The sequence below is a fragment of the Zootoca vivipara genome, chromosome 2 (genome assembly GCF_963506605.1).
Source record: "Zootoca vivipara chromosome 2, rZooViv1.1, whole genome shotgun sequence".
In the NCBI taxonomy this organism is placed as follows: Eukaryota; Metazoa; Chordata; class Lepidosauria; order Squamata; family Lacertidae; genus Zootoca; species Zootoca vivipara.
Genome location: NC_083277.1, coordinates 23,266,939 through 23,282,962, shown reverse-complemented (window position 1 = coordinate 23,282,962; position 16,024 = coordinate 23,266,939). Strand labels below are relative to the sequence as shown.

Below are 16,024 nucleotides of genomic sequence, written 5' to 3'. Positions count from 1 at the left end.
TTCTATTCACACAACATAGTTATGAGGAATGAAAGTGGGGGCAGCACGGGGGGCGAACGACAACACATGCATATCTTATACAGTGGTACCTCTACTTACGAATTTAATGCGTTCCGAACACACACATTCGTAAGTAGAAAAAAAAATTGTAAGTCGAATCCCATAGGAATGCATTGGGAGAAAAAAATTGTAAGTCGAAGCAACCCTATCTAAAAATTCATAAGTAGAAAAAATCCTATCTAAACCGCATTCAAGATTGCGGACGGAACTCCGTTCGTAAGTAGAAACATTCGTAAGTAGAGTTATTAGTAAGTAGAGGTACCACTGTATTCTAATACAGAACTAATGCACACACATTAGTACTAGGAGACATGGGGTTTTTTTTGGGGGGGGGAGCTAAGACTTCAAAAACTGCCCAATGAGAACGGAACATATCAGTGGCCACATAATGCTGAATGTTTTGGGACTGGAGGAAAAGCTTCCATTGATAAGGAGTCCATACTGTTTTTCAGTTATTTATTTCCGTATCAGCCACACCCTTATACCCACAACTTTCCCCCTATACATAATTATTCTCTCATGAAACTTACTTCGTTGGTCTTCTGTTAAATAGGCAGAACGCTAAGTGACCTTGAATTTTATCATGAAAAAATGAGATATTTATTTTAACGACTATTGTCCTGAAAGCTTTTCTCTTTTTACAAGTATATTTAACAGTAATTAATAAAGTAGAACGAAATAAAAAAAATTGATTTAATGGCCCACATTGCATAGTTTTGTCCCTTTCACTGCAATTCGGTGTATGCCATTCCTACAAAGTAAACTTTGGTTCCGTGTGCTTAATGGTGCAATTCTGCAATGCTATACCTGTCTACTGAGACTACTGCTGAGTTCAATGGGGCATGTTATCCAGCATCTACCCACCTGGGAGTAAACCTCATTTATCTCAATGGGACTTATTTCTGCAGAGACAGGTATGGGATTTCACTGCAGTTTTTAGTATAAACAACTAAGCAGCTGTCGCATCTCAGGTGAAAAATCTTTTTTTCAGATTTAGCTGTTTAAGAGTAGCTTTAATAATAAATAAACATAAAACCTCTGTTTTTAAAAAATACTAACTCAAGATGGTGGTTTCTTTAATTGTTTGACCAACCAATCTCTATATTCCTAAAAGCCACTCCTTTCTCCAGGCAATAGTATGGGCGACACAAGAGTATTTTGCTTAAGCCCCTTGTGGGTCACTAACAAGGCCAGAAGCATCTTCTATTAAAGGTTTTATGCCTGACAGCACAGGAAACTGAGTGCGACTGAAGCATTATGAAGAAAACCTATGAATAACCCGAGTGTATACTTCTGGGCTTCGCCGCGTGCGCATGCGCAAAAGTGCTCTATCGCGCCATGCGCAGAAGCAGCTCCTCTAGATACGGACGTTTCGGGGTAAGTACGGACCCATGGTACGAATTAAGTTTGTATCCGGAGGGTCCACTGTAACAATGAAAGAAGCAAGCAATAACAATGCTATCTTTAAAAAAACACAGGAATATTATTTCTGCCTGTTTTTGTATTTTAAAATCCCTTAAGATTTCACAACTATAGACAGTTATTTTGACAACCACCCCCAACTTTCAGAGCACCTTTGGTCTTTTCATTGTCTAATCTTACACTCTTTAATATTGGGTTGCATAGTCCTTCCCCCAGGTCCTTATATAATATAAAGATTAGCAACCGATGCAGGTGGCACTGTGGGTTAAATCACAGAGCCTAGAGCTTGCCGATCAGAAGGTTGGCAGTTCGAATCCCCGTGACGGGGTGAGCTCCTGTTGTTCAGTCCCTGCTCCTGCCAACCTAGCAGTTCGAAAGCATGTCAAAGTGCAAGTAGATACAGTGGTACCTCAGTTTATGAACACAATTGGTTCCGGAAGTCTGTTCATAAACTGAAGCGTTCATAAACTGAAGCAAACTTTCCCATTGAAAGTAATGGAAAGTGGATTAATCCGTTCCAGACGGGTCCGCAGAGTACTCAACCTGAAGCGTACTTAACCCGAAGCATGGATGTAATTGGTTCCGGAAGTCTGTTCATAAACTGAAGCGTTCATAAACTGAAGCAAACTTTCCCATTGAAAGTAATGGAAAGTGAATTAATCCGTTCCAGATGGGTCCGCGGTGTTCGTAAACCAAAAATTCGTAAACCGGGGTGTTCATAAACCGAGGTTCCACTGTAAATAGGTACCGCTCCAGTTGGAAGCTAAACGATGTTTCCGTGTGCTGCTCTGGTTCGCCAGAAGTGGCTTAGTCATGCTGGCCACATGACCCGGAAACTGTACGCCGGCTCCCTTGGCCAATAAAGCGAGATAAGCGCCGCAACCCCAGAGTCGTCTGCGACTGGACCTAATGGTCAGGGGTCCCTTTACCTTTTAGGGATATATTTACAGTAGAGATTGGGCATCAACTTGAGAAAAACAATGAAAGGAGATCTTAATAAATCCTATTCTGATGTTCACTCCTGCAGTTAAGAATTGCATGGAGCCAGACAGTAGAGCCATACTTGCTGACCTTTGTTGGAGGGGAACATCTGTTAAGAGAGAGTCTACGTGCTCCCATAAGGTTCCACATCATGGGGAACACACATGCACACCAACACACAGCACAGGATTCCCCCGGAACATGTTCTTTCCCCAACATGTGAATGGTGAAGGGGGTCAAGCCCAGTAAGGCAAAGCAGATGGAGTGGGGCCAGCAGGCACAGCCAAATGTTCCCTGTCCATGCAATTCTTAGCCATGTGAATGAATGGCCAACCATAAATAATAATAATAATAATAATAATAATAATAATAATAATAATAATAATAATAATTTATTTGTACCCCGCCCATCCGGCTGGGTCTCCCCAGCCACTCTGGGCGGCTTCCAGCAAAGATTAAAATACAATAAAATGTCACGAATTAAAAACTTCCCTAAACAGGGCTGCCTTCAGATGTTTTCTAAATGTCAGGTAGTTGTTTATCTCTTTGACCTCTGATGGGAGGGCATTCCACAGGGCGGGCGCCACTACCGAGAAGGCCCTTTGCCTGGTTCCCTGTAACCTCGCTTCTCTGAGTGAGGAAACTGCCAGAAGGCCCTTGGCGCTGGACCTCAGTGTCTGGGCAGAACAATGGTGGTGGGGACGCTCCTTCAGGTATACTGGGCCAAGGCCGTTTAGGGCTTTAAAGGTCAGCACCAACACTTTGAATTCATTATGGCCTTTATATGGCGATAATTAACCATGAATTAGAAAGCAAATAATCGACCATAAGAAAGTAATCATGCAGTCCTCACCAGTTTTCCCGGTATTTTTCATCCATGTCTTGTTAGAGGATTCATTATCAAAACCAACCAGGCGTATTTCTTGATATTCTTCTCCAACATGTGCCTGATGATCTACGATATCTATGGGAGACTGCTGAGTTCTTCCGCAATCCACGTTTGACGTGACCCAGTGCTCAGGACCATATGCACCTGTTTCAAAAGAGGAAGAACACTTTGTAGTGATGGCTCAGCCAAGATGTTAAAGTTGAGTTATGAAATGAACACTTCCATTAGTTCCCCTGTGCCCCACACACGACATAAATTATCACCGTATTTACAAAGGTATACTCCAGCTATTAGCGACCCAGGTGGCGCTGTGGGTTAAACCACAGAGTCTAGGGCTTGCTGATCAGAAGGTTGGCAGTTCGAATCCCTGCAACGGGGTGAGCTCCCGTTGCTCGGTCCCAGCTCCTGCCAACCTAGCAGTTCGAAAGCATGTCCAAGTGCAAGTAGATAAATAGGTACCGCTCCGGCGGGAAGGTAAACGGCGTTTCCGTGTGCTGCTCTGGTTCGCCAGAAGCAGCTTTGTCATGCTGGCCACATGACCCGGAAGCTGTCTGCGGACAAACGCCGGCTCCCTCGGCCTATAGAGCGAGATGAGCGCCGCAACCCCAGAGTCGGACACGACTGGACCTAACGGTCAGAGGGCCCTTTACCTTTACTTACTCCAGCTATTAATATATTTTGTATCATTATTGGCATTTCACTTCTAAGAACATTCCACCACCACTTCTTAGTTTAAAACTTTTATCCTACCCTTCTTCCGGAGACCCCAGGGGAGGGTTTACAGCATATGATATATGCACAATACGATTACAGACAGAAAGCCAAAAATACGGCTACTTATGAAGATCAGAACCAAAAGCCTTTTACAAATCCAACTGATGAACCAGACATTTTGTTACAGCTAACAAATATTAAGGGGCGGAATCAACTAACCAGAACCGCAAGCAGAAGACCACATAGGGATATCTGCTCGTGCAAAGGGGCTTTCCCTCTCTGCTCCCTCTGCATGCCCCCGCAACTGACTTGGGGGTTTGTCCAAAGAACCCCAAGAACAACACACGGGAGAGGGAAAACCCTTCAATCATAAATGCATAAATGTTTGCACTGACAGAGCAATCTCCTCAGTACTATGTTGAATCCCCCACCCACCCAAGAGTCAAAAATAAGAAAAAATATATACTTGGGACTTCATTTTATTTTAAATGTTTGTTGTTGTTTCGAAGCTATGTAACAGCCATAAAGATTGATATTTTATTAAATTTGTAATCAAGACATTTGGTTGCAATGGAATCCATTTATTCACTGCTAAGTGCTAGAAGGTTTAGAGTTAACGGCTAGCTTTTCTGTCTATGAACACACAGGAGCGAACGAAGCATGAACAGTACCCGGGGTGGGGCAAACAGACCATACAGTGCATGCACAGTGCCACTACGTACGACGCATGTGTGCACCATCCGTAGGATGGCAGGAGCGGCTGCTCACGGCTGCAGCCGCCGCCCGTACAGGCGGTTTACTGATGGCGCCGCAAACATCTGCGTGGCTCTGTTCGCTCCCTCTGCCTCACGTGCCCAGCCCTTTGCCCCGCTCCATCAGAAGAGTCAGGCATCGGGTGTGCGAGAGAGGGAGAGCCAGGCAGGTCACTCTCTCTTTCCCTCTCTCCGCCCACAAGCGCCTCCCCCACCCCATCCCACTCTGCCAAAGACAGCAGTGGTGACTCTGAGGCAGCAGTGGTTAGAGCAAGAGCAGACGCAGGCGGGGATGGTGTGCCTCGGGGAGGCGGTGGCCTTTGCCGCTGCTACACTGGCGGCTCCTCCTCCCCCTCCCGCCCCTCTGTCCTTGCTGTGGGGGTGAAGAGGCGGCAGCGGAGGGTGTAGCCACGAGTGGAGGATCCTTTGCACGTGGCTGCGGCAGTGCGATGGCAAGCCCGTGGGGTGCCCTCTTGTCACCCTGCCAGAGACGGTGCCGGGGGTGATGCACTCCCTCCGCCCCCCCCTTTCCTACGCCACTGTGAACATGCAAGTGCAGTTTTAATTGAAACTGATCTTCTACTACAGATTTCAAATTAATTCTTTTTTTAAGTGTCTCATGCTCCAAACACCATTGTCTTGCCAAACAGCAACAACAACCCTATATCATTAGGGGAGGAAATGGAATGCTTTCTCTAGCTTGCAGGTATTGATTGCCTATTCCCTACATCAAAGTATGATTGCCATTCTACACTTTATATATTTCTTCAGCATGAGACACTTGAGAAAGTACACCGGATGATACTGCCAATCATTTGCATTTCGTCTTGTCTTGGGATGCTTGTTTGTTTGTTTTTAAAAAAATGCTGTTGAAAATTAATGGTGGGTATTCAAAATGTTAAAAACAGTACACAAACGCGCGCACACACCACTTTTAATTGTTCTCTGAGACATGGAAGGGAGGGGAAAGGGAAATCATGACATTCCAGGATCAAATGAGAAACTAGGATGGCTTCTGTAATTCCAGGACTGTCCCTGGAAAATCGGTACACTTGGAAGGTATGTAAATATCACTCTGGTAAATTTTTTTTTTTTTTTTTTTAGGAAAAGCATTAAAACTCGCCCAGGAAACCTGTGTGTTTCCATCTTTGTCAATGTCATGAGAAATCTTTTAAACATTTTTATTTCAATCCACCTTTATTCATTTAATGAATGGCCATAAAATAGGTAATTGCTATTGCTCAATGTTAAGGGTATGTGTAAAGTGGCTTTAATCTGAAGATTCCGTATATTATTATGTGTTTATGGAATTCTGTACACTTCCTTGGGTGGGCAGCTGCACTCTTAAAGGCTGTTTATAAGATAAGTTAGAGATAAAATAATAAAACCTTAATAAATAAAACCTTAATAATAAAGCGGTTCTGCTCCTGCCTTAGATCCATAGCTGCCAAGTTTTCCCTTTTCTCGCGAGGAAGCCTATTCAGCATAAGGGAAAATCCCTTAAAAAAAGGGATAACTTGGCAGCTATGCTTAGATCAAGGGGTGGAGCCAGCAATCAACTCATTCTGCTGACATGGAGCTGGGAATGGGAAAATAATAAAACATTTAAAAAGAAGAAGCAGAAATGAATTTCAAACATCCCACTGCTCACATTGTCAGCTCACATTACGAATACTATAAGCATCAATACATCCACCTTAATGTACACATACAGATTGATATAGTCCAGATAGGTATTCAAACGAAGTTGGTGTTTATAGAGAATATGTTCAAATATAGCAAGGGCACTAAGTTCTTCAGACCACTGAGTAATAGTTGGTGAGTATATATCCTAGGCTCAAAGCATTAAGTCTCTTAGCAACTGCCACAGCTAGTTAAATCCATTTTTGTTGTCCTTCTGTTAGTCCCCATGCTATGCTTCAAAAAATGTGTTTCCAGACCACGTCCTCAATATAGGCTGGTCTAGCACACAGCCACAAGCTGGAGGCAGTGGGCTCACTCAATGAACCATTGGCCTAATATACCAAGACTGTTCTTCTTCGCCAAGTCCTCTGTAAACTCTTTTCAAACTTTTGTTCTTCTTTTCTTTTCATAAAAAAAATACCGCTTCCCTCCATGTGGAGGAGAGGGAAAAATCCTTGCTTAGACCTTCAACTCCTGTGCTAATAGTTCAGATAAAATATCTTTCTAACTGTAGTTTTAATAATAGCTTCTTCAATACATAGGCTGTCTCTAAATAGAAGCTCCCCCCCAAATTAGCTTGTTTTGCTACTTGCTACTGTACATTTCAAATAATGACTTCAGCTCACTGATGAAAAGCCATTAAAAATAATGAATTCTGTCTAGATCTAATTAAAGCTAATATAAACCTTTGAGGAGCTTTTTTTAGACATCCCAGTCAAATATTTCCCCCCCAAAACCTGTAGATTAAATATATAAATTTTAAAAGTAGCATTACCACCCAGACACTTGCATTTTCTTCATTTCCATTATCTTTCTAATTATCTGTTTGTATTTATATAAAATGGTTCTTCTCTTGAACATTTCTTTACACAACAGCAGCTCTTCATTTCCCAAGTGACTGGGTATCTTTTACTTCTCACGAGCTTTCTAATGTGGATTGTAGATTTGCCAATGGAAGCAGTCCCAGAAACTGCGTCTCTTTCCCATTTAACTTGCACAAACAACATCGCTCTAAATACCATGGTGTTCTGAAGACCACTCTCTCTCCTCCTTTTATGCTGATCTCAGTAGAAGCGGGATAACTCACATCACTTGTACACTGAACAACAGCTTATAATGGTAGCATTGGCAAAATGGCCCTATCGTTTTATGCCAACCACTACAGTTAAAGAACAATTATTACATTAGGGGAAGCCAAACCAGAGATGGTGGGGGGTGGGAGCCTGTCCTTAGGGCAAGCAGTACAGATCGGGGTAATATAAATCAGGATCACAAAACTGGACTAAAACGGCAACGTATTTCATACTCACACAGCCTCCTGAACAGAAGAACTGCAAGTTATTTCTCCTTTGGTTCTCTCTGTGTGTCATTTGGAGATGGGTTTATTGTGCTGCTGCTTAGAACCCAGATGGCAATACCAGCAAGGACAACTCTATCAAAACTAGCTGGAGGCTGTCAGGAGGTTGCCTTGGTTGCAGCTGTAGGGTCATGCCTAATTCCACATCACCCTGCAGGCTCAGGAAAAGAGGACACCACAGCCCGGTAATTCCTCTCCTTTTTGAAGTTTCGATTTGGCAGCGCCGCTGCACGAATGTGCATCCACAGACAACCAGGCCTTAAGGCTCTGTCTAGAGGAAGCCAAGAGCTGGGGGACGTACAGTTGCTAGTTTGGCAGAACAGGATGGTAAAATGGCAGCCTTCTTTCACATAACTTTGCAACTGCCCAACCATTTTGCTCGATAAAGCGGCAGACGCTCCATCTGGGCCGCTGAGATAATCTACCACGTATCTGCCAGATCCCCCACTGAAACAACAATGCCATTTTTTTGGTCTGTTTAAAATTCCAGGTGTTCTTATCAGTTTACAAAAATTTTTGCCGTGGCAATATATCCATGAACATGCAGTTTCAAAATAGTATGAGAGAATGAAATGTCTTCACTTTTGATATCAGCATTTTGCATTTTGTGAAGTTCTATGGAGTGGCATCAATACAGCAACAGCAACAGCAGCAGCATTAAAGGGCCACCATGGAAGCACAACTTAAGCCTGCTGTTAAAGTGACCACTGGCAATTTTTTATTTAAAAAAAATCATTAGAATTTATCAAATTTACAAAATTGTTATTTCTAGGCCTCAAAATGTGGCAGCCTTGTCATCATTAACTGTTCTGGTGATGAAATAGTTTTATGTAAATTACACACACACACACACACACACACACACACACATATATATATATATATATATATATATATATATAGGCACCAGCCAAAAACTTTCCTCCATAGCCAGGCCTTAGACCAGGCATCCCCAAACTGCGGCCCTCCAGATTTTTGGCCTACAACTCCCATGATCCCTAGCTAACAGGACCAGTGGTCAGGGATGATGGGAATTGTAGTCCAAAACATATGGGGATTTGGGGATGCCTGCCTTAGACCTTTAACTATCTGTGGCCTTTTAGAAGTGGGTGGGATGTTTTTAATTTATTTCTATTTCCTCTTGGTATTAATGTATGCATGTGGGGTTTATGATATCGTCTATTTGTTTTGATTGAGAGTCTAGCCTCTTGACGAGTGTGTCCCCAAAGCCTCCCAAGGCACAACAGAGTTGATAAACAGAAGCCATTGATGCTATTCGAGAAGCCTACTTCCCAGGAAGCCAGCTCTGCATACAGTCATACCTCGGTTTCAGTACGCTTCAGTTTGAGTACTTTCAGTTTAAGTACTCCGCGGACCCGTCTGGAACGGATTAATCCACTTTCCATTACTTTCAATGGGAAAGTTCGCTTCAGGTTAAGTACGCTTCAGGTTAAGTACGGACTTCCAGAACCAATTACACTCATACTTCGGGTTAAGTACACTTCAGTTTAAGTACTCTGCAGACCGTCTGGAACGGATTAATCCACTTTCCATAACTTTCATTGGGAAAGTTTGCTTCAGGTTAAGTACGCTTCAGTTTAAGTACAGACTTCCGGAACCAATTGTGTACTTAAACCGAGGTACCACTGCATATGGTTTTCCTGATAAAATATTTTTTAAAAAACAAATGCCATTGCGGGTTTTACTGTATCATAATTACTTTCCACATTTATTATGCTTGCATACTTCTCCAACTGAATTAAAATAAAAAGGTCACGTGAGTTCCATAAGCAAATAGCACCTTTGTATCATACAGTTCCCAAGAAAGTGGGATATGCTGCCCTCTTTTTTCAGAGAGGGAGTTGCTTTGCTTCTCCCAGTTTGTTTGTTTTAACCCACTGCAGCAAGGTTCTTGGCAGAGTTTACACTTGGCCACAGCTCGTGGTTAGCGGGGAAAAGCTTAACCCTGAGCTCAGGTTGGCTTGGCTTGGTTTGATTTAGGTCAGTGTAGTGTCACATTTTTTAATAACAAAAAGACTTTGTTGTTGTTGTTTAGTCATTTAGTCGTGTCCGTCTCTTCGTGGACCACATGCACGCCAGGCACTCCTGTCTTCCACTGCCTCCCGCAGTTTGGTCAAACTCATGTTCGTAGCTTCGAAAACACTGCCCAGCCATCTCGTCCTCTGTCGTCCCCTTCTCCTTGTGCCCTCCATCTTTCCCAACATCAGGGTCTTTTCCAGGGAGTCTTCTCTTCTCATGAGGTGGCCAAAGTATTGGAGCCTCAGCTTCACGATCTGTCCTTCCAGTGAGCACTCAGGGCTGATTTCCTTCAGAATGGATAGGTTTGATCTTCTTGCAGTCCATGGGACTCTCAAGAGTCTCCTCCAGCACCATAATTCAAAAGCATCAATTCTTTGGTGATCAGCCTTCTTTATGGTCCAGCTCTCACTTCCATACATCACTACTGGGAAAACCATAGCTTTAACTATACGGACCTTTGTAGGCAAGGTGATGCAAAGCAGCTGTGAGCTCCTCTCTGGGAGCCCAAACATTGAAATGATACTTGTAAACCATAGCTGGGCTTACCCTATCATGCAAAGCGGCTGACTGTGTGCTTAAGACTTGGAAAGACCATGAGACTTCTCTGCTGCCTACATCAGCCAGCCATGGAGACAACCAAAGGAAGACGGAAAGTTACGAAGAGCGTAAATATAAGTGGAGTAAAAATGTACTGGTTCTGTTCCTGCCTCAGTGTTAAATCCTCCAGCACTGGTCACTGGTAAGATGTTTAATTATCAGTTGAGTGAAATGTGGTGGATTTGGGTTTAACACAGAGGGTATCACAAACGTCAAACAACAAAAAAAGATGGGAGCTGGTGTCCGTGCTTCACGGAGCTCTGTGCACATATTTGAACGGTGCTTGCATAGATGTAGCAATAAAATTAATAAGCAGAACTTACCGAATAGGAGAATAAGTTATTGCATCAAATAGGAACATCAGTAGCAACTTACTGTGACTAAAGCAATTTACGGCATCTATTTTTCATAATTTGCTGCATTTTTGAAAAAAACATGCAAACCCGATATTTCACAAAAGTTATTTCCTAGCTGTCTCTTGAGGTGTGTCTGTGCAATTTCCCACACCTCTGCATCTCTTAATAAAAGGTACCAGGACTTTAAAAAAAAAATACCAAAAAGCGAAACAAAACCACAGAGTTTTTTTCTGAGGAAGCAATGGGAGTTCATGTCATGTAAAAGTGCTCTTAATGCAGAATTGTTGGTTGGTTGGGAGGCAGGCACCTGTCTGTCTTGGGAGACAATGGAGGAGGGCAGCTTTGGGGGTGAAGTCAAACCACTGGAGAGTTGCAGCGCCTGCTGTGGCTGTACAGCCTGATATGGGGGAGACATGTTTTGTTGCAGCTGGGGCAGATGAAGGCATTCGCTTGTGCTGATGCAGATGTATCATGTCGCTCCTTCTTTCTGCACTCCTCCCTGCGGTTATTTGTTCTCTAGTCACTGGATATATGACCTGACTGCCTGTCTCCATGTGCCACAGTCATCTGCAACGGATTCCCACATGGTGAGGTTGAATTTGCCAGCCTTCATGTTACATTTACAAACATCTTTGTAATGCTCCTGTAAGTAAGCTAAACTTGTGGCATCCTTCACTTTAAAATTTCCTAACACTCGTCTTCCATGCACTGTGTTCTCATCTCCAAGAGACGACAAATAATATTGCAAAGTGGTAGTAGAGCTACTCTGTAATAAATCATACTAGCATTATGTTATTTCCCCTCTCTGTTGATTTAGTAAAACCTGAATGGATATGCAGAGGGGACGCGGGTGGCGCTGTGGTCTAAACCACTGAGTCTGGGGCTTGCTGATTGGAAGGTCGGCAGTTTGAATCCCTGCGACGGGGTGAGCTCCCATTGCTCAGTCCCAGCTCCTGCCAACCTAGCAGTTCGAAAGCACGTCAGTGCAAGTAGATAAATAGGTACTGCTCTGGCAGGAAGGTAAACGACATTTTCATGCACTGCTCTGGTTCGCCAGAAGCGGCTTAGTCATGCTGGCCCCGAAAAACTGTCTGTGGACAAACGTCGGCTCCCTCGGCCAGTAAAGCGAGATGAGCGCCGCAACCCCAGAGTCGTTCGCGACTGGACTTAACTGTCAGGGGTCCTTTACCTTTTTAAATGGATATGCAACCAATTCTGAACATATGTAGAATATGTTGTCATTCAGTTTCTATTAATACCTGGCTATCTCGCATTTCTTAAATCGGTAGGTTCATCTTTAAAAGCAACAACCCATTTGATGGATGTTTCCCAAGCTATATTATAAAAAACCAAAATGACAAAACAGAGTAACACTTGGATATACTGTACTTTCAAATTCAAAAGGGGGGGATCAAGAAGTTATTAGCATGGCAGCTTTTTAACATTTCAGAAAGCCGGGTGTTTCTCTCTTAAAAGGAACAAACTAATGATCACTTAGTTGTTAACTGCTTGCCTTGTCTCAGGCAGTTCTCCAGCTGGTCTTTATTCAGATCAACAAAGTAGCACAAAACAGACAACTGGAGGCTGTTATTGCTGAGACAGATCACAAGCAACACCTGAGCAATTAGCATTTGCCAAATATTGACCTGACTGTGAGCAGATAGTTTTAAGCGGGGTGGGGAGGGAGCTTTCCTTCCAGCTTGTGGGCTCTAAACAGTGTTGATGCGACAACAGATTATTCAGTCCAACTGTCCCTCACTCTAATATTCAGAAATGTAATAGTTCCCAAGATGTCTTACAAGCAATTGCCAGCTCTTATTTAATGACACTTAATACTCCCTAAGCCAGCCTTTCATTAGCATTCCTTCCACAGCCCTGCCATTAATGCGAAAGCAGCAGGAACCAGAGCAAATAATATGCTAAACAGCACATGGATAACTCCAGTTCTTTATTTTCGACTCATTTTAAGGTCTGCAGTAGATGCAACAGCAGCAATACCTAATGTGGTCATTCTCAGCCAAAGGTAATTTTAAACCTATTCCCCTGCCCCCTTTAGCTCTCAAGATATTGGGAGCAATATGTTGGTCTCCGCCATGCAGATAGATGGAGACAGAAAAGGTTTCGCTCTCTGAAAAGTTTTATCCTTTTTTCATTTTATGAAGAGGATGTCTTATCAGGAGGTCTGTTCCGTGCAGTGTAGTGGTGTAATAAAAAAAATTCAAGGTCACATATATAATAAATGTACCAAGCAAACATGTACATAAATATATAAACCACATGTCTGGAGCAGCACAGGAAGACAGTCCTGAAACCAGTTTGACTCCCAAACTGACCAAATGTTTCTCTGCAAGGAGGGAGGGGGTGAGGGAACCTTCCCATTGCCTCAGGAATTAAGTGATTACCATCTCAAAGGAATGGCCAGACTACCAGGAAAGGCAATCAGATAAAGCATTATCAGATAACCTGGCAGACAGGAAAAACAACATTTAAATTTCTGTTGTAGACCACCTTTTCTGTGATGTAGATATGATGCATCTGGGGGGGGGGTCTTGGGCTACACCCCTTCTGTGATCTATGTATGAGGTTTCTGGGGGTGGTATTGGACTCCAGGCCGGGCAATTTAAAATGTCCATATAAGGGCAGGCACACCTTTGTTCTGGATCCTCCTCCTTTCTCCTGTGTGTGAGGGGAGCACCCTGTTGCAACAGTTTAATAAAGATCAGGCTTACTAGCTGCTTTGCTTCTCAATATTATCTGGTTGGCCTCTGTTATTTTCTGCTACCAATGGAGAACCTACAAAGGACGCTATAAGGGCTCTTTTATACCCCATAAAAGGGAATAAGGGCAGATTTTGTTTACAGCAGTGGACTCAGGCCTTTGGGGCGAGAACTCCTTCCTGTTAGATATAAGACAGGCATCCCCTCTGCTGTCTCTTTCGTGCATATTAAAAACCTTCCTTTTTCAACAAGCCTTTTCAGCGTAGAATCTGCATCTATAATGGATTTAGAAATTGTCCACTTTATCTGGTTTCAGTTTCATTTTAAATTTATGTGCTGCTTTTTGTGTTTTTATCTGTTTTTAATCCTCTTCAGTGAACATCGCCTTGAGGCGGTTGTTTAGAAGGCGATTAATAAATCAATCGCAATAAAATAATATGAACTCTCTTCTTCTTTTTTCACATTACCCAATCTGATGGATTTTAAGTTTCCCCCCTTGACCTACTTTACACAAAAAAACAGCCAGAGTTTTCCAGAGTAGCTTGCAACTTAGAGACACCTTCTTGTATAAGACTGGTGTTTTTTTTTACTCTAAAATGATGTTCAAAATCTGGGCTCATCTTATACACAGATAGTCTCTCCCTCCCCCCTATTTTCTTAAATCGGAGTTTAGGGGGGGAGTTTTAAAAACAAAGAAACAAACCAGATAATATTACTTATTTGCAGACTCCTCCGGATTCTGAAAGGCTCCTCCATCTCAGACGCAAGTGTTCCAAAATCACTTTAACAGAAGGGCAAATCAAAGTCAAACACAGAGGGAGTCTTTAAGGTCAGAGCAGTAAATCGAAGTGTTCTCTGCAACAAGCTGACTTTCCTCTCTCACACACACTCTCTCTCTCCCCAATCCAGAGCCCTGGTGCTGACATTAAAACTGTACTGAAGCTCTTGCTTCCCTTTTCTAATTAGCTTGTTTGAGATTCTCCTCTTCCTAGGTGGGTAAAGTGGATTCTAAAAATAGCACAGTGAGTAGGGAGGCAACTGGTGAGGAGGGGTGTGTGTGTGTGTGTGAAGGAATGGCTGCCATAATAAATGTAGGTCAGCATCTTTCCATATGTATGCCTGGCTGTGACCTTTTGAGGGGTCATGCACACAATGCTTGGATTTGGCTAATTCAAATACCAAGCTATTCTAGTTCTTTTAAGACAGGCATCCCCAAACTGTGGCCCTCCAGATGTTTTGGCCTACAACTCCCATGATCCCTAGCTAAGAGGACCAGTGATCAGGGATGATGGGAATTGTAGTCCAAAACATCTGGAGGGCCGAAGTTTGGGGATGCCTGTTTTAAGACTACAATGTGGGCTCCCCCACGCTACATGGTTCTCCCCAAATCTGCAGACAACTGAAAGTCTACTACCTTCTCTTCATATACCTGAAGAAGTGTGCATGCACACGAAAGCTCATACCTATGACAAACTTAGTTGGTCTCTAAGGTGCTACTGGAAGGATTTTTTAAATATATATTTTTTGACTACGTCAGACCAACACGGCTACCTACCTGTAACTTCATACCCGCTGTAACCAAGAAACCACTGAGGAACCAAGGAACATCCAGCCCCGCACCATAAATGGTGTTTCCTGCTTGGCAGGGGGTTGGACTGGATGGCTCTTGTGGTCTCTTCCAACTCTATGATTCTATAAAGCTAATAAGCTCAGGTTATCTTATTGTGGCTTATCTGCAGCACATTCACCACAAAGGGTACCAGCAGCAGAAGTAGTGGCATACACGGATGGGTCCTGGAGGGCCAGTCTAGCTGTGGCACAGAGTGGGAGCGGGGAAACTCATGGCCAGGGCTTCCCCTAGTCACCAGGAGCAACTGGCTGAATTCTTCCCCCTCCTCGTTTGATGTGCAGCTGCAGAGAAGCACAGGTCTACAGCAGGAGAGGCCTGGCAGCGTCCCTCGGCTAATTCCTGTCTCGCCGCCAAGGATACATCCTCTGGCACAATATCAATGACCTGGGCAGCTCCGGCGCCTACAAAATTGGCTGCCAGCCCCACGCAAGCTGCTCCTATGACTTATACTCAGGGTGTTCCCAGCAAGCCGTACAAGTCCACGCTCTGCTGGCTACTTAGTTAAACCTATTAGATTTACAGGGTGTTTGCGGGACACATTAGAAGATTGCCTTTGCCATCATGTTTCCTTCAGACAGACATAATGATTCAACCTCTTTCTAAAAACAAGAAAACTCCCCTACACACCAGGGCTCTGGAGAAGCAAGAGAAACACAGCTTTAATTTGTTGTTAGGAAGCCTTTACAAGAAGAAGAAGGAGAAGAAGGAGGAGGAGGAGGAGGAGAAGAAGAAGAAGAAGAAGGAACAGAAAGCTAGAGCAATGTTTTGGTTGAGGGGCTAATCTTCATATCAGTACACAGCCATACCTGGCCTTATCTGCATTACC

The 16,024-nt window shown here is 43.4% G+C and overlaps 1 protein-coding gene across 3 annotated transcripts in view; it reads right to left on the bottom strand.

The window, feature by feature from the left end:
* The window catches only part of PTPRG (protein tyrosine phosphatase receptor type G), a 584,481-nt gene that overhangs the window by 283,827 nt on the left and 284,630 nt on the right, over nucleotides 1-16,024 (bottom strand). For all 3 annotated transcript variants that reach the window (XM_035106776.2, XM_035106775.2, XM_035106777.2), the window contains exon 3: nucleotides 3,317-3,496. In XM_035106776.2, the coding sequence (XP_034962667.2) occupies nucleotides 3,317-3,496 (180 nt within the window). The remainder of the gene's footprint in view (nucleotides 1-3,316; nucleotides 3,497-16,024) is intronic.